This window comes from Anoplophora glabripennis, unplaced genomic scaffold, assembly GCF_000390285.2.
Source record: "Anoplophora glabripennis isolate ALB-LARVAE unplaced genomic scaffold, Agla_2.0 scaffold325, whole genome shotgun sequence".
NCBI classification, from domain to species: domain Eukaryota; kingdom Metazoa; phylum Arthropoda; class Insecta; order Coleoptera; family Cerambycidae; genus Anoplophora; species Anoplophora glabripennis.
Window position 1 is genome coordinate 553,057 of NW_019416633.1, and position 27,400 is coordinate 580,456.

Here is a 27,400-nt window from a genome sequence, read left to right on the forward strand (position 1 = left end):
TAACCTATAATAAATGCAGGAATGCTTTAACTTTTACAAAACAGAAATTAATGGAAATTGAAAATGCAGTAAAAAAACAGTTAGAAGATCTAAAATATGTACGAATGAAAACGTACTGTGTAAAAATCATTCCATTCGTTGTTAATATTACTGATTTAAGTACAGGGAATACAAAATTACAGATTATTTTTTAACCAAGCAGAATTGTTTTGCTCTAAAACTTTAAATGGTTAAGACACCCTGTACATATTAAGTGTTGGCAAGAAATTGGCTAATTATGGTTCTCAGCTGGCATAGTGCATTCTAAAGATACTATACTATATTTCTAATAATTTCTTAACAGGGGACGCCCTATATACTTTGACTCACTTAGAATGTATATTTCTACATTTAAATATAGGTAAGCAAAATGTCATAAAATAAAAAAATTAAAATATGTAGGTATACAGAAATGGATATTTTTTACTCATGACAATGTTTTATTCTGTATATCTACACAATACAAAAATACATATCAGCATAAAAAAAGCAAATATTATGTTATCCTTAAAGATTCAGCGCCACTTTGAGTCAATTGCTCACAGATTTTGACCAATAGAATGATATTCCCGCCTATTCCAGACAATCGCGTAGCATTTATTCGAGGACGTATCTATACGGCATGAAAAAGATGGATATTCTCATCAGTAATTCTGGGATGTCGGTATGACGTAGGTCACACGATCGTGTTAAAAATCGAATGTTTAATTAAGTACTATCTTAGAAACCTACAACTTATAGTTGAAACTTGAAAATTCATTTCTAAGTTAAAATTTCAGTGTGATGCGACATTAGTCTCTAATAGCACCCAATGCATTTAGCATCTAATGTTACTAATAATATTACAACTTATATCAGCAATGAAACATAGCAATAGCACGAATAGTATACAGGGTCTCTTTATCTTTTTTACACTTAAATCTAGGAAAAAAATAGTAAGAACCAAAGTTGTAGAAAGTTTTGCTGCAATATGAAAGAAATATATAACAATAAAAATTACCTACTGTCGCGTTTCGAATACATACCTATATAAAGCAATCCTTTCTTTTTTATATACAGAGTGTTTCATTTCCGGTGTGCCAAACGAACACAGATGATAGAGAAAGTAATTTTGAGCAAAAAAGTTCATGTCGACATGTGTCCGAAAACGCCCCCCTGTGGCGCTACGCCCCTTTAAAGGGGGCCATTAAGACACAATTTCTCGAAAATGCTTAAAATAAATGGATACAGAGGTACCATTTGCTACGAGGAATGACTTTATCTAAACCAAATTGGCACATTGTTTTCAGGACCGTCTCTTTATCAATTTATTTCGAAGCATTTTCGAGATATTGTAATACAAGTGTGTCTTAATGGCCACAGGGGGGCGTTTTCAGACACATGTCAAAATCTGAAGTTACGTGAGAGCGATAAAGTAGGCCATAGAAATCCATGTGATAGACAAGGATGGGTATAGTGAAGGCGTCTAATAGTCACCGCCCATTTCGCCCTTTCACAAATAAGAAGTGGATCTTATTTGTGGAAGGGCGAAACGGGCGGTGACTATGAGACGCCTTCATTATAGCCATCCTTCTCTATCGCATGGATTTCTATGGCTTACTTTATCGCTCTCACGTAACTTCAGATAGACCATCGGTACTTTCCTACACTGTATATATTTTCTTTGGGAAGTCTATAGTTTCATTACAAATATTGCTAGAAAAACAGCAAAAAAGATGAACCTACTTTTAGTAGCTTTATTCAGAAAAATGATAGCCAGCTGCGGAAACAACTGAATTTTGACGTTTCTAAATAACGTTTTGTCAAAATAATTGACATTTTGTACCTACCTATTCTATCTACCGGGTAGGAAAGTACCGATGGTCTATCTGAAGTTACGTGAGAGCGATAAAGTAAGCCATGGAAATCCATGTGATAGACAAGGATGGGTATAGTGAAGGCGTCTAATAGTCACCGCCCATTTCGCCCTTCCACAAATAAGAAGTGGATCTTATTTGTGGAAGGGCAAAACGGGCGGTGACTATGAGACGCCTTCATTATAGCCATCCTCTATCGCATGAATTTCTATGGCTTACTTTATCGCTCTCACGTAACTTCAGATAGACCATCGGTACTTTCTTACCCTGTATACTTATTATAACATGAATACTTTAATTTATGGAGAGCGCCGAAAGAACGCTAAAGCTGCCAGGTATTTATACCAACATCGTTTTCCGCAGACAGCTTAGTTAGACAGGAATTTGGCGGCAGATGAAAGTTTTCAAAAGAAAAGAAGAGTTTTTAAACCCAGAAAGGCAAGAGATGAAGAACATTCGATGAAGTTGTTAAATGGCCTGCTAGATCTCCGGATCTCACTCCTATAGATTTCTTTCTTTGGCCTTACCTAAACGATATTGACGACCTTAAAAGCAGAATAAGAGTAGAATGTCGGAGATTAAATGAAGAAACACTAAAATGTGTTTGTAGAGAGTGATAAAAAGAGCTATTCCGTGTTTGGAAGCAAATGGAGGTCATTTTGAACATTTGAAATAAGTATTGTTTTAAATTGTTATATTATTATCGTATTAAAATTAAAATATGTTACTTTAAAAAACACAGAGGCTTGTTTCCGTAGCTGGCTATTATTTTTCAGAATAAAGGTACGAAAAGTAGGGTTCACCTTTTTTGCTGCAATATTTCTAATGAAACTATATACTTCCTTACATAGCTGAACGCAGAAAAAAAATATCTTCCAGAATTGATAAAAAAATATATAGTGTGCCATTTGAACAAAAACAATTGACTATAGCAATTTTGACATATGTTACCATACAGACGATTTAATAATGTCGTTTGATAGAGTTTGTGCGGCGATTTAAAAATATATAGGGTTTGTTATAGCTATTTGTTAAAATAAAAGAGATACAGGGCCGCGAATACCAAACTGAATCACCCGGTATAACCTGTACCTCTTACATTTTATTTTATTTTATTTTTATTTAGTATAGGTACCATTTAATTTCGTGCAATGTAATTCGTCGTCCAAATAAAAATCCGCCATGAATTTTTTGTTCTCGTTCTTTAAAACATAACCAAAAATAAATGATTCCATTAATTAATATCCATTTAATCGTTATCGCACCACACGTCTGCTGATAGATGAACCAGATTTATGTGGTAAAATATTTAACTGAAGTCCATTCAAAGACTGTTGTGCCCCGTACCTCAAAGATATTTTCAAAGCACCTGCCACAATTATAATTGAAATTATGCCCTCAATTATGATTCGATTATACTGAAACTTTTCTTGCTAATCCGAAATAATTGCATCATATCTGGATATTAATCCGAAAAGCTTCTCCAAACCTGTCATCTGCAGCACGGTCGTCAATTCCTCTCCAAAACATACATCAAAAAGAAAAGAAAGAAAACAATAAAGATATACAATTTTTGCATTTAGGTATATTAATAAATTTATTATCCATAATGAAAGTTATTTTGCACTGAAATATTGACCAATAAAGAGTTTTTTCTGAGATAACATTTTTATGATGGGAATTTTTGTAATAGTACAAGGTACGTTCCAAAGTAAACAGAACTTTTCAAAAAATTATATTCTATTTCTAGTGAGGTCATCTATCGGCAATTAATTATTATTTATTGCGTCTGAAGTGACAGTATGTTTGTGTCATCGGTATAAAAATGAACATCAAACAAAGAGCTAATATTAAGTTTGGTTTTAAACTTTGTAAAACTTTTACCGAAACGTTTCAATTCAGTTTCAGTTCATAAGTAGTATACGCGGTTTAAAAACGGTCGTGAGAATATAAATGATGGGTAACAGTTGGCCAACCGAAATCCGTGATTCCATCAAACCTGTGCGTGAATTCATCAAAGATCAGCCAAAATCTTCATTTAAATTCATGGAATAGAAATTGAACATCTCAAAAACCTTTATCGCATTTTGGCCGACTATTTGGGCTACCTACCGAAAAGTGTGCGCACGGTTTGTCCGCAAAAGTTTACTGACGAAAAATTGCTCAGAATTCAACATTAGAAGAATATCATCAACGAGGCCAAAAAGAACAAAAACTTCCTTTACAATATTGCGCAAATTCCCAGAGTACACGTTCGAGCACTGGTAGGGGCGGTTCCGCCGGTATTTCTCTTACATGTTCCGGTTTAGTGCGGCTCCCTGGACCCTGGTTGGTTTTCGCGTTTAACCATTTCAGCGTCTCAAGAATGTTTTCTATTGGGTTCCATTAAAACGACTTTGCGACCTTCATTTCGCGTAGTTAGGGATGTGGGCTGCTGCAATAGGGCGTTTGTGACTGCTTGCCTTGTTTTTGGCAGCGGCGACGGGAACTTTGGAAAGACAGGTGAAATTTCCAATTTCCACGACGCACGGTCGGAATCGCCGCGCTAGGGTTTCAAGTCCTTTGGGACATCGTCTGAGGTCTATCAGGCATGGTGCAGTTTTTTCCGGCTTCATGGTCCCGATAATTTTAATCGACTTTTTTACGATTTAGGTCTTTTTGTATGTTTTCGTACACAAAACCCTTACTTGTCAATTTATAATTGTTTATGAAGAATATTTAAAACCCGCATACCTGGAGCCTCTAAGCCAAATGATAGGTTGTCTCTAAACACTTACAAGATTTTAGTAGAAACACAGACAAAATAGCTAGCGCGCAGCTATATTGTCGGTGGTAGAAAGCTGATGTAAAGATGCGTCCAGATAGAAACGACAATGTGCAATATTTGTCACTGGCGACTAGTTTCCAGAAATAAAGTTGTTTTATGTCGATATATTTGTCTAATTATTTATGCCGACTCTACAAATGTTTTTCCTTGTCGCATATGTCGCTAGCCCAGCTATAAATTTTAAAAAAATTGAGCAACAGGCGTCGGCAAGATGGAACTTGCCATCTGGTTCTTTTCGTGCCACGTGTCACGTCACTACAACACTACAAGATTGTTTTGCATACCAAATTGCGTATTTTATTTTATCTATCTAGCAAGTAAATATGGTCCGGTGGACAAATCGATATGTGTTCCTCTTGTTCCTCTTCCATTAATCTTCTTCAATAAGGAGAACGTTCTCAAAACACTCAACAGATTCTTTTTCGCTTAAACTTTTTCTTCTCAACACTATGAACACCGCTGCTGCTATTACTACCTTGTCGTCGTTACATATTTATATTGATTGAGAGACGTACACTACGCTCATGAAGGAAAGTAATTATAATTCATGTGAACAGTACGTTTTTCGTTTGTTTTACGAGAATAAAAAGTTTATACCTAAACATTATTCTTTTGTATGGACACGAAAAATAGTTCAATAAAATCGACGTTTGTGTTGCTCTCTGTCGCGTCTGTCGGAAATGAGATAGAAAGAGAGTGACAAAGAGATAATATTATCTATCATTTTGGTGACCATTGGTTTCTTATACAAATGATAGTGTAAAGATGGCAGTACTCCCATTCAGAAGTGGTGCCATTTTCAGTAAAAATTGCAAGGTCAAATAATTTGATTTGTCAGCCCAAACTAGATTTATGAATAGGTTCGAAGGAAAAAAGATTTTACAACGCATTCTTAAATTATTATAAGAAATTATTATAAAAAAAATATTTAATTGTATTTTTGTATTTTATCCTCTATTTTTTTAATTATTTTATGTATGTACGTAACAAATAGAAATTTGGTATTAACAATAAATACACTTAGGTACTAATCTTTATGAAATAGAGTTGATTAGAGAAATTAATATATATTTTTTAATTAAATTATATTAAAACAATGCATAACGTGTTTAACAAAATATATAAACATAAATTTAAGTTATAGGTAAACAAGATCAAAAAATCTTACAAATTCTACTGTACAAAACTTATGCGTGTGTACCAAACCAAAAATTTCTAGAATCATCGGGAATTATTCTGATTACTTAATTTCAGCTGATTGGAAACTAGTTTGTTGTTTTCTACGAACACCAAATTTGTTGTCACCGTTGGTAATTTGTTGTTCTTCGAACGTTATTTCGCAAAAGCACTTGCACCTGATGGTTTCCAATAGCTGCTAACCGTTTTTCGATTCTTCGAACTTCGAACAAAGCTAATATAACAACCCTTAGAGCATATACTACTAGAGTATATACTACTAATATACGCTGTAAGTAACCACCATGGTTTGTAGTCACGTTATTCTTTAGAAGAAGAATACGAAATTTGTCATATCGATGTCGTAATCATTCTAACCTAAAAATATTGAAATGTAAATCAAAAACTAGTGGGTTTGGTACTTCATGATTTTGACCGTATTCTATATTATGTAATCTAAACAATGAAACTTAATAATTGTTTATTAATATGTCAATATTAATACAACTTCAACTAAGGTTATGTAAACAATCTAGATTTTATAACTCCAATTTATTTAGCAAGGTAAAAAACAGTTATACAACTTAGCGACTTACAATTAAACAACATTTTTTTTAGAAATGTCTTAAAATATTAGTACCAACCAGCCACTATGTACATAAAACGAAAGTTCAGCCTTCGGCAACCGCCATAACCATAACCCAAGAAGATCTAAAATTGCTACCTCATAAACCAGAAATTATTCCTGCGTGGAGACCAACTCCTTCTACAGATAGAACAAATCTAGTTCAACATTATTTAAAGTTATCAAAGATCAGACTTACTAGTAAGAAACCCATGTACCAAAATAATGTTTAAATCATATAAAAATTATTTTCAGCGCTTGTTGTTGTAACTTCTATGGCTGGATATGCAGTAGCACCTGCACCATTTGAATGGAGTACTTTTACATTGTGCATATTAGGAACAAGCTTATTGTCTAGTGCGGCAAATTCAATCAACCAGTTTCATGAAGTTCCATTTGATGCGCAGATGTCAAGGACTAAACACAGAGTATTAGTGTGTGGTAGATTAACGTAAGTTCTTCCATTTGCATTACAGAAGATTTAAATTTATTAATATTTCAGGCCTCTACATGCAATGCTGTTTGCAACAACTGCCGGATTAAGTGGTTTAGGAATTTTATATTATGGAGTCAATGGATTAACAGCTGGTTTAGGTCTGGCGAATCTAATATTGTACACCTCAATATATACACCACTAAAACGTATCAGTATTTTAAATACATGGGTAGGATCTATTGGTAAGCATATCAAAATTTCTAAATAGATTGTAATGGAATTCGCACTGAATGGACCTTTTTCACTTCAATTTCACGCTTAAAATTAACAGTTTTTTTATTATAAACAATAGAAAAATTGATTTAAAGTTTGAAAATCATAGTGTAACATCTCGCTCCTATGGCTACAATCAAGAAAGAAAGACAAACGATATTGTCAGATACCATAAAATATTCTAATTAGCGTTCAGTATAACTGAAATTATTTGATATGTAAAATAAATAAAACACATATTTATAAATCAGTGAATTAGTACTTCTAATTAAATGAATAAGTGGCCTAAATTTCATCAGTCTACATCTTCAGAGATAATTGAGAAAATATAATTTTAATAGTTTCAATGCGTCTTGAAAAAGAAACAAACTAAAACTTAACGTTCGTTTGATAATTTTTACTTTACCAATTTATACTTTGACCACCTAGTATTTTGTAGAAATCAGTTATAATAACATTCAAGAGATCATGTGAATCACTTCATACTAAACGAATAATGTAATAAGCAAAATGAAAATTCTGCACCCCTCCCCATACCTATTTTATTTCCGTGCTTATAAAAAAAAGACCTAATTTTTACAATTATTTTGTAATTGCAAAACTACTTTTTTAAATAGAACACTGTACACTTTTACATAAAGGAATAGAAAGTTTTCTCAGTACTACTGTATAATGTTTGATAAGAATGATAAGTAAATCTCAAATAGTAAAGATGTGCCCAAAATGGCATACCTTGAGTGTAATATGTAAAACATAGTAAGACTAGAAACAATAATCTCATCCAAATATGTAATTTATAGGGTGTTTTATTTAAAAAAAAAAATGTAAACCTTGAAATCGCAAGAAAATTTTAATAAATACAATTTTTTAAGTACAAAGGCTTTTGTTTCTATTTTGAATTATAATACTAATCTGCATAATATTGGATATGTGATCCGCAATAGGCCTAGTGAAAGGGATCGATATGTTTATTATTCAGGGTCATAGTAACCAAACAACCAAATTAAACAATTGAAAATCTGGCCTTTGTAATCAATAAGCCGCAATAACTGGAGATGTCAAAAGCAAACAGTTATCCATATTTAATATAAAAAGAACTAAACGTTGCAAACAGCGGTTAGCCATTAAAAAATTGGAGACGTAATAACCTCATTGCAATTCACCTTGTTAATGTAATTTTGAGGAAATGTGACCATTCTGCCTTTAATTTGACTGATTCTCTTGATGTGCTAAAAGATTTAATATTGTTTTATTTTAACTTCAAGAAATATTAAGTGCAAAATAAGTATCATTTAATAACCCTCTAATGATGTGTAATTAATTTTTTACTAATTAAAGGTGAATTAAGACTAGCAAAAAAGGTTCATTGTTATCCTTTACATACAAATATATTTCTTATAATAAAGAGTGATTAATATGTCTTAAAACATATTTTTTAACCATTACAGTTGGTGCAATACCTCCTCTAATGGGTTGGGCCGCTTGTGCCAACTCCATAGGCCCAGGTGGTTGGCTGATGGCCGCTCTACTGTACAGCTGGCAATTTCCACATTTTAATGCACTTTCTTGGAATTTGCGCCCTGATTATTCTCGAGCTGGATACCGAATGATGGCTGTAACAGATCCCGCTTTGTGCCGTAGAGTTGCATTGAGACACACTGTTGCTATTCAACTATTATCGATGACGGCACCCACTTTAGACATTACAAACTGGTGGTTTTTGTTAGAAAGTGCTCCACTTAATTTGTACTTTATTTATTTAGGTTTGTATTAATTTCCATTCATTATACAGAACGTTCTTTAAAATCCCATATAACTTGTATACAGAGTATCTGATTGACACAGTGTAAAAACATATAGCCAGTTTCATGAGAGCAACTACATTATCAAATTGTGATTTTTACCGAATTAGAGCAGAAAACCTATATTTTTTTAACTCAAAATTCTAAAACATGTTATTCTCATGGGCGCAGCTACAATTTTTGCTTGGGATGTTTTGCACTTTTACATAAACAAAGTACGCTTCTTGCGAAATCCATTTTTAATTATTGAAAAAAAAAGCTCGCTGAATGCAGAACCGGATTAACCTATGGTGAGGCCCGGGGCTGCAAGCTCTACGCAAGTCCTTTTTCTAAGAAAAAAAACCGATAAAAAATTTCAAAACCTAAACACTTGGTTTGCTTCTAAAAACTCGCAAACAGCGACTTACCAATATAAATTGGAAAACCTAAACATTCTTTGGATTCATTTTGCCAGATCTTGCCAAAGCTCCCCGAGGCTCGGGGCTATAGCCTCCGCAGCCCCCTTCCCCCAGACATGTGCCTGGGTACATACCAATTCAAAGGAAGTAGAATAACATAGTGTTATTAGATTTTGGATTAAAAAATATTTATTACAATTTAAAAAATTGTAACGGTAACTTTTTAGAATCTAATTCATAAAAAATATGTAAGTTTCATTTGTTTTTGACTTATTATTTTAATGGTTGGTACACTTATAATTTGGAACACACATGTATCTTACTATTAGAGATAAACCTTCTAAATTTTCTTACTGTAGTGGTAACAATGTTTTCTATCCACATAAGTAAAAAGGGTGTTTTGTTTAAAAATAATCATAAATTTTCTGCTACGTCTAAAAGTATCTGGCTACAATGCAATTTCAACTCCAGATGTCAAATTCAATATCAATCGAACAATCTATATAAAAGTTATAAAAGATGTCACGTAAAATAGCATCCTGTATAATAATTAATTTTGTTTCAGCATATCAATTTTATAAAGATTCATCAAGTGCAACGTCGAGAAAATTATTTAGGTTTTCATTGATACATTTGCCAGTATTAATGATTTTGTTCTTAATAAATAAGAAAAAATGGTTCGTTTTTGATAATGAAGAGTCTAAAGAAAAACAGGAACATAGTAGTAGAACTGATTGATGCTAAATATTTTTAATTTATGTTGAAATAAAATATTTGTTATAATTACATATTTCTATGTAGTTTCAGACTTTTAAAATTAAATATCAATCCCTAAATGACCCTCGATATTGCAAACCTTATATTGCAGTATCAGCTACACACACAAATGTTGCATTTCTATTATTAAATATTAACTTTTGAATCAATATCTTCCTGATAATAGATAGGCAGCTACATGTCAAATATGAAGTTTTCCTAGTCCAGATTTAAGAATATTTTTGTAACTTTGAATGGAGATCATATTTATACAAAGGCCTTTATAAACTCATCATAAGCTTGTTTCCTCAAATTCCGTCATAAAAAAAGAATTTTTTTGGTTTTTTTTCCCAAACCAAAGGAAACCCAAACCCCAACTTTGGTTTGCCAAAGGAAACGTTGCCAATTAACCAAACCAAATAAAAGTGAACGGAAAAAAGAAATAAGAAAAAATTTAATGCAACTTAAGAACGGGAAAGGGAAAAAAAAAGAAAAAAACCAAAAAAAGTAACTCGAAAGAAGTGACGCAAAGTTGGAAAATTACAAATAAGTGGCAAATTAGGAGATTTTTTCTTGAACGTTTCAAATTCGATTAAAATATCTCGCACACGATCGAGGGCAGCGTTCACGCACGTTTCTCTGGACAAATTAGAACTATTTCCATGATATTAGTTTCTAAAATTAACGTTTAGTAATTAAATAATTGCAAAAAAGCTAATGAAATTAATTAACAAATACCTGGAGCAACAATTTCACGGTCAATCGAATCGGCCTTTGGCACACATCTGATCATGGTCATTGGATTGACCATCTTTTCCGTAAATTTCATCAACATGTATTGCTTTTTGCAATGCGCAATTTTCGAAAACTGAATTTTCCGCGTTCAACCTTTATTTTAGTAAACAAATTGGTGAATCTTAAATAGATTATAGGTAATTCAATTGCCTACAACACATAGTGACTAATTTTCCAACAGGTTGTCTAGATTTTCGTGGGCAATAAAAAAAGTGAAAAAACATAAAAATGACACTTATTTGCAATTTGCCAATTTAGCATCACTTCTTTCGAGTTACTTTTTTGATATTATCGTTTTACATATCCTTCCCTGTCTTAAATTGCAATAAAATGTCTACTAATCATTTTTTGAAGATTTCAGTTTTTATGATCTAATCTGACTGGAGTAATTGGTTTTTTACCCACCTAGCCCTGTTGTCATATATCAGGTGAATTGATATAAGGTCTGATCCAGCAGGAGTCAGGAATTGGTTCTGAACCCTTCAAAATGTGCATCCAACTAATTCTTGCGATATATTCACTGAAGACACATTTAGATCTTAGCTGGCCAAACATTTCAAACGGTTCGGAACCAATCCCTGACTCTTGTTGGAACAGACCTATTATGTAATTTACCTAAACTAGGTGAATGTCAGAGGCCATTGACATGATACTGAAAAACACAAACACAAGATTTAAAAAAATAATAGACACTAAACAGTTGAGTTTTAAATATATTTCAAATTGACCAGATTAGTATTTTTATTTATTTTTTAGTATGTTCATCTTCTCACCACATTAGTTAATATTTAATAAACCAGGTAAACAATATAGATTTTAAAAAAAATTTTAATGTTCGCCATTTCAGCTGCATTGACAAAAAAATAATGGTGTTTATAAAGATTTATTTAGAATTTAGATAAATTTAGGTAACTTTTTGTGGTCCAAATTTAAATATATTTTGTTTTAATAATCATTAGCACTGAAGTCCTGATTTTTTAAGACAAATTTGAGATTCCAAAAAAAGGGTATTGGCACATTCATCAATATACAGGAATCTTTAAGAGAGTAAAAGTACGTGTGAGAAGTTATATTGAAATTTAATGAGAAACAAGAAACATTTCAAACACATTTTGTAGTCACTCAAATTTTTTAAAATTGCTAATAGTGATATTTCCCAAGGGAGCGTCTAATCCTCAGCGTTAGTATCCCTTTTTGTAATGAAAGATACTTGCATACAGTCAAGAAAAACAAGTGAGATTAAGAGTCTGTTCTCTGTACACTGCTCGGGTATTGCTGCGGGGTCGGGTGCACGGGTGTTACAGCTGGAGGCAGAGACTATCGCTCTCCCACTACGATGATTTTAGGGTGGACATATTTAAAATATTTAGATTGATTTAAACAAGCCACTAACATTACAATTTTTACTTCAATAATTGTGTCAATTTCGAATTGAAACAATTATTATATCATTAGAGTTGCAGTTGTATAGTCTTTCCGATGTCAATTGAAGAACCAAGAGGATGACAGTATGTACCAGGTTCGGTCGTTGACGCAGAACTCGGCAAAAATCTCAGCCGTTGACAAGTGGTCGACAAATTGCCCAGCAGTGCAGTGCAGCAATGCGGAATTTGGTGTGATTCAGGTAATTTTAATTTATTACAGGCACCTTCTATTAATCATTGATATTACAATTGCGAAAGGGAGAAATAATATTATTATAACATGGCATTTTGGAAACCGTTTGAAACGGAACAAAACGGAATTTACCATCAACATAATAAAATTGTTTGAGGACATAAATAAATAAAATATGTTGTTGGACAAATGAACATATAATAGAAATTTTCTGCACATTATATACAAATTATTATAATTTTTTACCTTTATAAGAAAACTTTTTTACGGACGCCTATGAAACTCATTAAATTTTATTGCCAGGCGTTTTTTACACGTTCAGCTGAGTTCAGAAAGACTATAACAAATTTCATCGCAACACAAAATTGAATAACTGACATCCCACGTCAGTTTAACGCTCCTCTTTTTTTGGTTCTATGTAATAATGCGTATTTAATCTATGATACTGCAGTCACTGTCTCTGCTAAAATTATGCACATCTTTTGCCTTTCCAAAATATATACATAAAGGGATGAAATAAAAAACCATTCAACTTTCGAATATGATGGAAAAATTATATTAATTTCTGATTCTTTTTGCGTTTCGTAAAATTAATATAAATAATTTTTAGTATTTATCCTCAATTGGATCACAGTGGAGTGTGATCCACTGTCAAATAAAATGAGCCAAAAATATGTTTGAAAGACATCAACAACTAAGTTTATTGAAAAAATATTGAAATATAAAATTTCAATTTATAACAATATAACGTTGATTTTGATCCTTTTCGATAATCAGATTTCATGATAAATCAGTTTCTGGAGTTATATCACCACACTAAACTAGAAACCAATGTGTAAACAAAAAGTGCATACAATAACTAAATGCGGATGACACCAAAGCTGATCAGTAAACTAAGCATTAATTTCAATATGACCAAAAATAATTAAAAGTCGTCAATACTCATCAAGACAAGTAGTTGATCATAAATGAGAGTTATTTTATTAGTATGACTAGGTGCATTTAGAAACAAAAATTGTATAGTTTATATTTTCAATATAAACGGCAAAATAACAAAATCGAGATTATCGTCGGCATTTCCTTTATTAAACATGGTCGGGGATGGAAATGCTAAAATGTTGTACCATATAATTTATTATTAAAAATTTCATTGTTATCGCTGATATCGAAATCTAATTACCGATATCAAAAGATAATTACAAACTAATAGTGTGGTAACACGTGGTTGCGGCATTTAAAATATGTTCGTTTTTTAAGTTGTAGACGTTCGGGATTTAGCATAGAATTTTGAGTCATTTTTATCAAATCAATATAATTTTGGTATCATTGCAAAGTTAAAAGATAGACCTACTTCCCTCTTGTAAGCAATTTTTAAGCCTTTATAAAAATAAAGGCTGTAACGTACTTTGCTTTACTTTGGTGGTGACGGTTCGGTTCAGACGTTACTTGTGGCCGCCCCTCGGTAGACTACCAACTCTAAACGGAATCTTAATTTGCAATTTCGAATTCTAATTTACTATATTTATTGATGTCACTGACGTCCCTGTTTGGACGCCTAGTTTTATGACGACCCTTGACTGCTAGTTTTCGGCAGCGGTGGTTGGCAGCCGGCGGTGGTGAGTGACGTCACAGGAACGTACTCCGGATTAAAATCTTTTTGTTCAGTTTGTCTCGGGTGCCAGTTTCCATATCTTTTACGTGGGGGAAACTCCACGTGAACCCTACCCTCGGTTTAGAGTAAGTACTCGGGATAGCTACAGTGAAGAAAGTTTAAATCCAGGGGTCTATTATATTTCTCTTACTTTTAATCAAAGTAGTTCTTTGAGTGTAGTGTTATTTTACTTTTAAAATAAACAGACATCAGTGTAGGTCACAAAAAGATACTGCGACTTTTTACTGATCGGAATTTATCAATCTTATCAGTGTTAAGAATGAAGACAACGGGAAATATATTTACTAGATTTATTTTATATTAATAAGGCCTACGGAAATTGAAACGAACAAAAGTAAACTAAATTCTAATTACAATTATTATAACTAACTAAGCTCAGAAATATACAAATAATTTACAAGCGGTGTGAATGAAATAAAATGAGTTAGAGCAATTATTATTTACTACGGATTTAACATGCCTATGCGGTTTTTCGGTGCTGTAAATAAATACAAAATTAGCACGTAGTCAAATATCAGGACACAAAAATCGGTACAGTAGAAAAACGGAGTATTTGGCATTTGGTTTATTTAATAAACAATCTAATACTTTAAGAAACGGTACGCCAAAATAATATTCGGTTTTAAATTTCGGTCGGTGCTAGAAAGGGAAGAACAAATAAGGTTAATAAATTAGAGTAATAAATAGTCAATAAAATAAGTCATTCCCAAATGGCTCTGAAACAGAGAAAAATAATTGATTACGGGCTACTCTAATTCTACAAATAAATATTAGCGGCGGTTTCTAGCAAAGCGACGGAAATTAAGCGAAGTTTAACCAGCCAGGGAGAAAGCCAAGCAAAGCAGTTTACAACGGGCATAAATAAGCATACGGTAGTCAGGAAAATGAATTATTTGGTTAACAGGAGGCAAAGTCGGGGTGAGGGACAGATTTCTCCCAGAAGCGGTGGGGCACCCAGCCAAACTTCGTGGGTCTATCCGTCGCTGCACAGCCGACACACAACGTCTTCTACTGGCGGTGAGACACACCAGCAGTTTCGGTTATTGTGCCTTACGGGGTTTATCAAGCGAGGGCAGTAGACACCCAGCCAAACCCTCGCCGACAACACTGTGGTCATACTGTCTTGCCAAATTTCAAAAACGGCCAGACATATACCATAGCAGGACAAGTAAATATAGGAAAATACAATTTGCTTACTTATTCCAGATAGTTGCTCCCGGCGGCTAACTCCTTGGGTCGGATGGCGGTCTCTGGTCGGTTTCAGGTCCTCGGGGTGGTCCTCAGGCTGGAACTGGAGCTCTTCGAGTTCAGAATATGAACTCAGGATTTTCGTCCAGGAACGTTGGTTTTATTGCCTCAATCCCCCCTTGACTAAGCAGAAGTCCGGTCTGCCGAGGATGTGAATCGGCGGATGAAACTTCTCTGCATATCCTGAGCGAGTGCCCGGGATTTNGTTGCTCCCGGCGGCTAACTCCTTGGGTCGGATGGCGGTCTCTGGTCGGTTTCAGGTCCTCGGGGTGGTCCTCAGGCTGGAACTGGAGCTCTTCGAGTTCAGAATATGAACTCAGGATTTTCGTCCAGGAACGTTGGTTTTATTGCCTCAATCCCCCCTTGACTAAGCAGAAGTCCGGTCTGCCGAGGATGTGAATCGGCGGATGAAACGTCTCTGCATATCCTGAGCGAGTGCCCGGGATTTGCACGTAGCAGAATGGCGCTTCTTGGGAGACCCTATTTTGAACCCAAGGAACTGAGAGAAGTGTTGGCAAGGAAGCTTTTGGACTTTGTAAAAAGGACAAATCTACTTGCTGAATAGGACTAGTAGTGGGACGCACAATAGGCCTAATTAGGCCGCAGTGCTATGGGACTTTTAAAGGACCAACCACTAGATGAAGAAGAGGAGAGAAGAGAGAAGCAGAAGTCTTGGTGGGGCTATGCGCGCGACACTCGTCAGAGTGGGGCGACGGACGGTTCAGCTCGACTCGCGGGTAATTGCTCTCACCCAATTAAACTAATTACTAAATAAATGGCCAACGACCTTGCATGAAATGGAAAATTAATACTGGTTCATTACAAGGCTTACTTAAAAAAGTAAATAAATTGTAAATATGACGACTTCTTTCACAGTTTACTCTTTAAATTTAAACAATTAGAAACTAATTTTGAAAAAACTATTACATGACGTCATTAGAAAAACACTGTCTTTCGATTGTTTTTTTATTTGGGCCGTTATGTTTATTCGTTTCCCTAATAAGTGTTATAGGCCGAGCGCTTAAAATGGGTTTATTTCAAGCGTGCTATGGACTCTTTTAAGTTCATTTTATAAATTCTGCAGGTCATTAACTTATAACGAACATGAGTTAAGATTACGCTACAGTTGATACAAACACATATTGATCATATAAATCATTTATTGTTATTTTGTTACAAACATATATAATTTTATAATTTATAAAATATCCTTAAAACATATTATTGTAATCTTTACTTATTATATTCTAATTGCACTAACGTTAAAGATTACTTAATAGTTTTGAAATTTATCGCCTTATAAAACTATCAACAATTCAAATAAACCAAACTAAGTGAAAATCCACAACATTTGACCGTAAAATTGTAATCATCAAGCAAAGCATGTTAAGACCATTTGTGTGCATTATTAATATAATGGTAATCAATATTTATCCTATGGATAAACAATAACATATTCCCTTCGGATTAATTTACTTTTGGATTATTGACTCACATAATAAATAGTATTAATGTTAACTATAAATATAACATCTATTATCTATAAAAAAAAAGTTATTCTGAAAAAGTTTAATTCCCAAAAACACAAAATTTGGTGTTGAAAGTCAATTACCGATAATTCAATTGCCATTTAAAAATAATAAAAGCAGGACATATCGTAAAAATCGTGATTCATTAACGGTAAGATTCGGTTAATAAAATATAATATATACAGTGTTGCAATATCCAACAAGTGATTCTTTAGTGAACAAAATTAAAAAATAAGTTCATTGAAAGCAATCTGCAAATACTTCATTTTTGAGATAGATAAACACAAGTTTCTTTAATCAACAGGATGTCAATTACCGTTCAACAATTTACAGTAATAGTTTTTTTTTTAAATACAATTCCGTTAGTCTCTTCTTTTGACAAACCTTTTTTTTGTTTTATTCCTTCCTATCTACCAGAAAATGAGGAAAATAAATTAAGAGTAACAAAAAATAAATTCCTGATCACTCTGTATTTCAAAAACGCAGCTTTTGCAGACCCTATGTTCACATTTATTAATACTGCAACATTCCCTATAACTTTTTATCTTATAAATTTGGCAGCGTTATATTTTCTGCAAAAACTATGTAGTAGCAATAAATTGACAATTTTTAGCAATGAAATACGAACTATATAATAGTAAGCAAAATTTTTTGTCAAAAAAGTAATTAATTTAGTTCTAAAAATCTCTGCACTGTTGAAAATTTTAATTTGAAAATTTAGATGCTAAATATGGTTATTACATACATACAATTTTTTTGAAATATTTTTATGTTACCTAATTCAAACTACAAACAATTTAATATTAACATTTTTCTAGAAATGCTTCCACTTCAAGATACAGAAATGTTCTTTTATATTTCTTATGGCTAACAAAATTTTTGAAGAAGCAACTGTAACAAAATATTAATTTATATTCCACCAAGGCTTAAATACAGTGTGGGCCATTAGTGTGAGAAAGTAAAATAACTCCCTTGTTACTCATAATACAGAAAAAAAGTTTATATAAGTTATACAGAATCAAGAAACCTAAACTACAAAATTAATTAGATATAGCGACATTTCTGAAAAAACTTATTTTTTATTATTTTATAGCATACCACAAATAAATATTAAATAATAAAATTAACTCAAAATGGAATGATAAATTATGAACTGACAAGTTGACACAATGTGACAGTTTTTCCAAAGCTATTTCTTGCGACTGAAAATAATAAAAATTAGGTTTTTCCAGAAATGTTGCTATATCTTAAAAACTAACAACTTTAGGTGTAGAACATAATCNAGTTTTTCATACTGCTCTATGCTCTACAAAATTTAAAATTTAAATTTATAAATCTTAAAATTTAAATTTCAGTGTAATCGAACCCTTTTTAAATATGATATAGATTTTATTATTTCTGTCTTAGCACATTATACAGGATGTTTTTAAATGAAGTAGCAAAAATGGTACCAGTGAACGTAGAGCCAAAAATAAGAGGATTGAAGTAAAAATACCTTATATGAAAGTTACACCCCTGAGGCGATATACCCTCTTAAAGGAGGGGATTGAAATTCTCAATTTAATTTTTTCTTTAACATGAGGAATGCTAGAGACACGAAACTTGGTATGAGCATCCTACTAATAAAGAGACAACTTTACAATATTTGTTCGATCATTGGCGTATTTTATATAGCAGTGAAACAGTCAACCCCATTGCAATATTTTATTAGAAATTTTTTATATGAAGCAAATTATTTATTTAGAAATATTTATTGGGAAGACTGATTTATTGTGCTTTTTTACTTCTTGAAAATTTTCGATAAAACCGATAGCTTTTTAGTAAAAATACATTAGATGCGTCATCGTTTAAGGGATAATTGCGAAAATTTGTAAAAATAAAGTAGGCGGATGTCATAACAAATAAATTGTTATCATATTAATAAATTGACACTTTCTGTCAATCAATAATTAGTATCAATTGATTAATTTATTATCAGAATAATTATGATGAATATGTCGACATGCTCCAAGTGTTTTTCGAATCCAGAAAAAATAGTAACGCTGCAGTAAGATTATACCACCAAAGACATCCAAAACATTAGCTTCGGTGGAAAGAAGGCTTCGTGAAACTGGTAAAATTCAGCTCAATCGTGATGGTGCCAGAAGAAGGCGTTAACTGTTGAAACTGGGAAGCTATACTGGAACATCTAGAACAAGACAGGTGTCCAGGCAACTGCAAGTTTCTCACAGTTTTGTGTGGAATGTAGCTCTTGAAAATATTTTATACCCTTTTCACCATCAACCCGTGCAAGAATTGAATGTTCCTAATTTACCTAACCGCGTGAATTTTTGTCAATGGTACATTAATATTTCCAGACATGACTTAAATTTCCTAATGAATATACTTTTCACAGATGAAGCAAATTTTCCTAAAGTAAGTGCAGTAAACCTTCATAATGTTCATTCATGGTCGGAAGAAAACACTCATGAAATATTTGTTTCAAGATGTCAACATAATTTCAGTTTAAACATTTGTATGGGAATTGTAGGAAATACTCTAGTAGGTCCTTTTATTCTTCCACACAGGCTTGGAGAGGCCGAGTATCTTAGATTTTTTAACGAAAATCTTCCAACATTACTTGAGGATGTACCACTCGCTACACGTCAGGTCATGTAGTATATGCACGATGAGGCGCCTGCACATAGTACACTTGTCGTTAGAGAATTATTAAATTTAAATTACCCGAATCGCTGGATTGGTCGTGATGCCCCTCTTTGTTGGCCATCACGTTCACCTGACCTAACGCCTATGGAATTCTTTTTGTGGGGACACATAAAAAAGTATTGTTGATGCCACTCCTGTTGCCTCCTTAGAAGAACTATGCTAAGAATATTTCAGGCAGCAGATGACCTTCGCAATAACCAAGAACTGTTTGTGCGAGTGTGTTATATAACTTCAACAGACGTATTAGGTTATGCTTGCAGCAAAATGGAAATTATTTCGAGAATATTCTTTAAATTTAATTTTGCATTTCTTGTTTTTCGTTTGTATTAAATTTTATTTCAAATAAATAACTTTACCTAATACATGTCCCATAGTCATTAGTTATCAAACATTTTTCATTAATTAATAGCAAATTAGTCTTAATGTTATTATTACCTTACCAGCTTATTGACAGAAAGTGTCAATTTATTAATATGATAAATAACAATTTATTTATTATGACATCCGCCTACTTTATTTTTACAAATTTTTGCAATTACCCCTTTAGTGAACGGTTACACATCTAATTTTTTTACTAGAAAACTATCGGTTTTATCGAAAAATTACAAGAGGTAAAAAAGTTGCGCAATAAATCAGTGTTCCCAAAAAATATTTTTAAATAAATAATTTGCCTCATATAAAAAATTTCTAATAAAATATTATTGCAATGGGGTTGACTGTTTCACTCCTTTATAAAATACGCCAATGATCGAACAAATATTGAAAAGTTGTCTCTTTATTAGTAAGATGCTCATACCAAGTTTCGTGTCTCTAGCATTCCTCATGTTAAAGAAAAAAATTAAAATGTGAATTTCAATCCCNCACCCTGTATAAATCAATAGTTCGCATACATCATGACGCTTTTGAGAAAATTCATAGATATTTTAATGAACTTTGAATACAAACCTCAAAGTTTATGAAACTAATTATTTATGTGTATCAATAAAAAATAAAGTACTATTTCCTCATTTGTTCCTACATGAATAAATCCGTTGATTGACTACCAAGATATTAATGAACCTTTAAATAAACTTAAAAAAAAAATTAGATCACGTTCCAATAAATGTTGACGTATTTATCACTACAAAATCACTTTTTCCTACAATCAAATACAGTCAACTACCCTAGGCAATATTAAATCACTCACTACAACCCACAATTACAATCTTAGCATCCCACATCATAAAAGCAATATCCTATACTCGTATTACTAGATGGTATTTTTGATTTGTTTAAAATATCAAACAATACATAACATTTAAATGACTTTCCGATTTACTTAACTTCTAATAAAATTACTTCACCTTTTGTAGTTAAACATGATTTTTAATAGTTTAAATAACAGCAGGAAAGCATTAGTACCAAAAGTTCTAACAGTGTACCAATGAAATAAAGAATATATAAAACCAGCACTTCTAATTTATATCCAGTAATCTATTTTCGCACACCATGCTTCCTGAAATCTAAAATGTGAATAAAAAAATTTTGATCATAAAAAACTGTTTGTTAATTACATACGGAATAATATCTACACTGATAGATATGTTCCCTTACACCTATATAGAGATTAAAGCAGTAATGTGCAGGCTTACGAATCTAGTTTATATACCTAGGGTTTATCAACCGATGGTACCAATGAACCCGCCCTTTGTGGGTACTTAAATTATCCTAATCTGAAAATTGAAAATCGTGTACAGGACTAGAAGATACACATGCATGTTCGGTACCAAATTAAATATTTTGAGGATTACCCATTCAATATAAACTGGTATGCACATTGCTGAATTAAACTGTTATTATTACAATCTCTAAGCAGGAGCACATTTCTTTGCTTGACATCAATTCAACCAGCATAAAAGGATATATACCTACTATACAGGAAGTAGCAAAAATGGTACCAGTGAATGTAGAGCCAAAAATAAGAGGATTGAAATAAAAATACCTTGTATAAAAGTTGCACCCCTGAGGCAATATACCCTCTTCAAGGAGGGGATTGAAATTCACCTTTTAATTTTTTTTCTTTAACATGAGGAATGCTAGAGACACGAAACTTGGTATGAGCATCCTACTAATAAAGAGACAACTTTTCAATATTTGTTCGATCATTGGCGTATTTTATAAAGGAGTGAAACAGTCAACCCCATTGCAATAATATTTTATTAGAAATTTTTTATATGAGGCAAATTATTTATTTAATTAAAATGTGAATTTCAATGCCCTCCTTCAAGAGGGTATATCGCCTCAGGGGTGCAACTTCCATATAAGGTATTTTTACTTCAATCCTCTTATTTTTGGCTCTACATTCACTGGTACCATTTTTGTTACTTCATTTAAAAACACCCTGTATAGTGTTGTATCTATGATTAACCTTTTCATTGCAGATAAATATCTTCTCGTAACAATTTGAGATTTGTGTTAGGGGTAATAAATAACCAGTTGCGAATAGACAAGGTGTTGTAACAATGTTTTATTAAAGGCGCAAATGTGTGAAAATTTCATGAAAAACGATACTGCTAAGTTTCTATAATATTTGTTCTATAAATATATTTACTCCATCATTTAATGTGGAGTTTAACATTAATATAACCCAGATACTGAAAATGCATCTGAAGGTGCTGCTTGGAAAATACAAATAAATGAAATATTAGTATATAGGGTGTAACGGGATGACAATGTGACAAAAATGAAGAGTATTCTTCTCGTCTCTCGTCACGGGTAAATATGCTATGCAATTACTCAATTTCATTTTTGGCCATTTTTGAACAACAAATTTTATGTTGAACGAAAATGATCACTTTATTGCATAGCTTTTACCATTTAGCAAATTTAGAATAATTTAAATAATTTTTTATAAATGGTGGCAGACCTGTTTCAATTTCCCATTTCAAATGACAGAAAAATTTTCAGAAGGTATTTTTTTACCCTTTATCTCAAAACTTAGAACCCAAGTGCAAATATTTATACAGAGTGTTTCTGGAAAAGGTACCATAACGTAGTGGGGTCGATAGAACATTAAAGAATAAAACGAATTCTTTCTTTTGGATCATGGACCTATCATCTTTTGTTTTTGAGATGGTTCTTGAGAACCAAATGTTGGTTGTATCTTCCCCAAAAAAAAAGAATGTAATACATTGAAATTTAATACACGTAAGTTTTTGAGGGTGCTAAATATGTCGTTGTTGTTAATTTCTGACCATTTGCTAGGAGTCGCTAGGTACAACCTTACTTGAGACATTAAGATTTTTTTTGAGGTTAAGTTTTGTTACGGTGTGTCATACATTACAACAGAAAATTTCATATTACATAAGAATGGTACCCTTTCTGAAAACTCCATTAAAAAAAAACACAACTGAATGTCCCGAAGTCAACCTGCTCCTCAACTATAATACAAAAGGTGTCCAGGAACAATTGTTTTACGTTATAAATTATGACATACACTGTGAAAACATAACCTCAAAAAAGTTTGATCATAAAATGACACTAGGTCACAGCTAGTTATCTCTAGAAGATGGTCTATAACTAACTGTACATTTAACATACATACCATTTAACACCTCCAAAAACTTACCCATATCAAATTCTGGTGCATTACGATAGTCTTTGGGAAAGATATGGCTAAAATTAAAAAAGTCTAAGACGATTATTTTTTAATGTTCTATGTTTTATTAGTTATCAGTTATCCAAATCGCCCTGTATAAAACAATATTTGGGAGAGGAACCCGCTCCTTCATTTTTGACACACTGTTGTTACAATGTGTTTGAAAGAGAATAACCGTGACAACCCTTAACATACTGAAGCAGCAATAAAATGGTTAACCAATAAATATAAAAATTGTATAAGCATTCTTATCCTACGGTATTTTTGTCACTTTTCGACAAATAAAATTTCTCTCGCGATTCTACTTCCTTTTCCTTTACATATTCTTAAAACCATTCAATGAACACTATTGTGGATACGTTACGAAACAATCTACAAAATTTTAGTTCTTAAACTATCAATTAAATTTCTTTTCCTATACTTAATATAATTGTAGATAAAATGGGTACATGATAAAAATATCAGCATAAGTTCTTTTAATATCTGTTTTAGATTCCCAAAATAAACTGTTCAGTGCAAGAAAAATGTTAACATTCCTATTAAGAAATAATTAAATAAAGTATACTGCTAACACACAAAGTACAGGGAGCAATAATTATTATAAATAAACAATATCCAAGAATCCACTACCTATTTATATACAACTATTTTATAGGCTGGTACAAATGCAAGTCATAAAAATTCTACATTTTTATATCATTGTATTTTATATAAAAATGTATGGTACTGACATAGCTAAATATTTATAAGAAAAATATATGTATATTAAAAACACTTAATAAAAAAAAATGGTGATTGAACTATAAGAATTAGTTTTTTTTTGTTTATTTGATCATTTTGCTGTCTGTGAAAAAATGTAAAAGTTAATTAAGGGGGAATACCCGAGTAGAAAAAAAGTATTTTTCAAATTTATTTTTTGCCCATTTTAATGTTTGTAGTCTTAAGAACATTGCGTGCAAATTTCTTTTTAATCTTCCAATATTGTGGAAATTATGGGCAATTTACCAGAATGCATTAGGCAGAGAGAATCGAAAAGAGATCGAAGATGCGTACCGCCGGAGTCAAAACTCACAACGTGACCCATGAAGGGAAGATTCAACGAAGGCAAGCACGAATTACTGCAGAAGATGTTGCCACTGCTGCGGAGGCTGCATGATAATCTTGAGGACCGCAAACAGTGGAAGGAAGGGGCATTTTTTATGCCGGCCATGGCAGCAGCGCTCCCAGTCGAAATGTACAGGGTGATAATTAAGTATGTACAATAAATTCAACAGACTATTATTTGAGTGATTTTAAGGCAAAAAGTTCATATAAACATTGGCCCGCAGATGCTTCGTTTTCAAGATACAGGGTGTTAAACTTTTGTAAATGACATTGCTATTTCGTAAATATCTTAAATATCCTTTACCCAATTTTGTTGTAATTTGGCAGTGTTACTTGTAGTGTTAAGGGGCTAATTTATCCCTAATTTGATTAGATTTGTTAAGTCCAGTGGCGTCCCGAGCAGTACCTTAACGCCGACTTTTTGGTAGTTTTAAACTTGTTTTGGGTTGCGTAACTAAAAATACAACTTTTTTGTCTCTTGAATGTTTTTCGTATCTTGACTAATTTTTAGAGAAAAAAAAAATAAAATCCACTTAATTGCACATCCCTGGACCACACAAGAAACATTATTAAAAATATTCATTAAAGTACGGCACGGGACGGGACTGGACTTTACAAATTTAATCAAGTTAGGGTTAAATTAATCCCTTAACACTACAAATAACACTACCAAATTACAACAAAATTGGGTACCTAAAGGGTGTTTAAGATATTTACGAAATAGCAATTTTTTACAAAAGTTTAACACCCTGTATCTTGAAAACGAAGCATCTGCGGGTCAATGTTTATATGAACTTTATGTCTTAAAATCACTCAAATTGTCTGTTCAATTTATTGTACATACTTAATTAACACCCTGTATTTATAAAGAAATATACTTTTGAATAAAATAAACCTGGATAAAATTAGAGTTTTTGAGATAACAATTCCTAAAATTCACCTATTTTTTTTGGCTATTTACTCGGATGTTCCCCCTTAACGCAATTCTTGCAGCATATGTATCAGTCAAGGGTTGCTTTTATGAAACTATTTTTGTCTAACCATAATTCTGACACTGAAAAAATAAATAAAAAAAATTAAAAATATGCATGGTTATGACGAAACTTTCAAGATAGTGTACATTTCAAAAAACTGACTTTTGTGTTTAAATAAAATTTTCTTTTTTTATTACTCCTTTCAGTCCTTGTGACCAATAAGGACCCCAGAAAACACAAACTGCACTTTTAATAATAATAAAAATAGATAAATTTTCAAAACGTAAATTAGATTGTTTTTTTTTTTTTGTTTTATTTTGCAGTGTGAAATTCTTGATTAGACAAAGATAATTTCTCAAGAACAACTATTTTTCGCGGAAGTAATAATAATAATTTTTACATTTTCTGATGTGGAAAAATATTCAAATAAAAAGAAAAAAACTAAAATCTGTCACAAATAAATAATTTTAGATAGAATATATTAAATCGCTACAGAACATTGTGACCTGTGATTTTCTTAATTTTGTTCCTGCTCAATGAATGAAGCTAATCATTTATATTAGCAGCATAAGCAGGAAAAATTTGTCTTTTTCATAATGTCATGTTTAGTAGTACACATAACTATGGATAGTTACACTTCAAAACTGCACCTCTGTGACGTAAATTTTGCGTCTTTCAATTCAACATAGTTGCTTTCATTCAAACTTTATCCATAAAATAGAAAAAATCAGGCTTAATTTATTTATCACATATTCAAACGTTAGATTTATATGGAGTTATCGACTCCCAGCTCCCGTTTCTACAATTAATTTCTTAATTACTATGAGCGGAGGAAACACTTTGCAGCTTGGAAGTATAGGAAATTTTTCTATCCTTCACCGAATCAAAAAATTAATCGGTAAATGCAGAATTTTTACGAAAGAAATTTGATAAAAAATATATAAATAGTAAACTGAATAATATTATGGTAACAGTAACAAATTAAATTTATATAAAAAAAAAGAATTGAACTAAACGATCGGATTATTTAAATATTCTATTATAAAAATGTCGTACTATACATGAGGTACACCGCTACTGACTTCCATCATTTCATCGTTATTGAAATTGTTTGTATGTGGATGATTTGTGTGCTGTACTCCAAACGCTCCTATGTTGTGATGTGCCATGTGATGCATGCCCCCTAAATAGCTGCAATGGGGGTCTAAACTGTTACCTTGCGTTGACTCTATGCTGAGACCAAAATGATGGCGGAAGGGAGTACCAGTCTTGCGAGGTGATCTGGCCTTTATGATTTGCGGCTTGTATATTTCTTCCAACACAGAAGGAGCTATATACGTGAATCCCTGAAATTTATTTTTGATACAGAATATCATTATAAATTCAATGTGAAAAGTAGTTAGCATGTATTTTATTAACAAAATAAAATAGATGATAAAGGCTAATTTAATTCAAGTTATTTTTTTTACTTAAATTTTTGTCTAGGTGATACAAAATATTATAAATACTGTGAACAGTTCTTATTTAATAAGTCAGTTATAAATTTTATTCCTACCTGGAAAATTAAATTGGCACTTTCGCTAAGAGTAGATTCGTCCGGCGAATCCACTGGTGTTTGCTTAGTAAACTTAGTATCAAATTGGGACACATCATCATCACTAGACTGAAAAAAAATATATATATAAAGAAGTACAAAGTACGCGGAGCACCAATGGCTCAATGATTGTGATTTCATGACACTAGAACAGCTGGATCGGTCGTCGGTTGTCTCACCTATGGCACTGATGAGGACCAATACGTCCGAAACCTGTCTGTGTCTAGTGGGTTAAACTGACGAGCGATCCTAGCTGTTTTTCTACTAGGTATATATATAAATGTATATATTTGCCTATTGCACAATATTACTGACATTAAATTTCTTATACAAAAT

General features: G+C 32.3%; 2 protein-coding genes across 2 annotated transcripts; one reads left to right on the plus strand and one right to left on the minus strand.

The window, feature by feature from the left end:
• The first annotated feature begins 6,249 nt into the window (after nucleotides 1-6,249).
• LOC108907109 (protoheme IX farnesyltransferase, mitochondrial) lies at nucleotides 6,250-10,220 on the plus strand. The gene is made up of 6 exons (XM_018710639.1): nucleotides 6,250-6,462; nucleotides 6,517-6,724; nucleotides 6,779-6,974; nucleotides 7,026-7,201; nucleotides 8,681-8,995; nucleotides 9,998-10,220. Exons 1-6 carry the CDS (start codon nucleotides 6,388-6,390, stop codon nucleotides 10,168-10,170), a joined length of 1,143 nt encoding a protein of 380 aa, XP_018566155.1. The 5' UTR covers nucleotides 6,250-6,387; the 3' UTR covers nucleotides 10,171-10,220.
• A 15,106-nt stretch (nucleotides 10,221-25,326) lies between these two features.
• Nucleotides 25,327-27,133, minus strand: LOC108907107 (ribosomal protein S6 kinase beta-1-like; the record flags this gene model as incomplete). Its single annotated transcript, XM_023455130.1, is given in 2 exon segments — nucleotides 25,327-26,816; nucleotides 27,026-27,133. Coding segments are annotated over 2 exon segments (399 nt in total), but the record flags the coding sequence as incomplete, so codon positions are not given.
• Nucleotides 27,134-27,400: the final 267 nt, after the last annotated feature.

Coding starts and splice junctions, on each gene's coding strand:
- LOC108907109 (XM_018710639.1), top strand. CDS start 6,388: ATGTCAATATTAATACAACTTCAACTAAGGTTATGTAAACAATCTAGA. Junction 7,202..8,680: donor TACATGGGTAGGATCTATTG/GTAAGCATATCA, acceptor TAACCATTACAG/TTGGTGCAATACCTCCTCTA. Junction 8,996..9,997: donor TTTGTACTTTATTTATTTAG/GTTTGTATTAAT, acceptor ATTTTGTTTCAG/CATATCAATTTTATAAAGAT.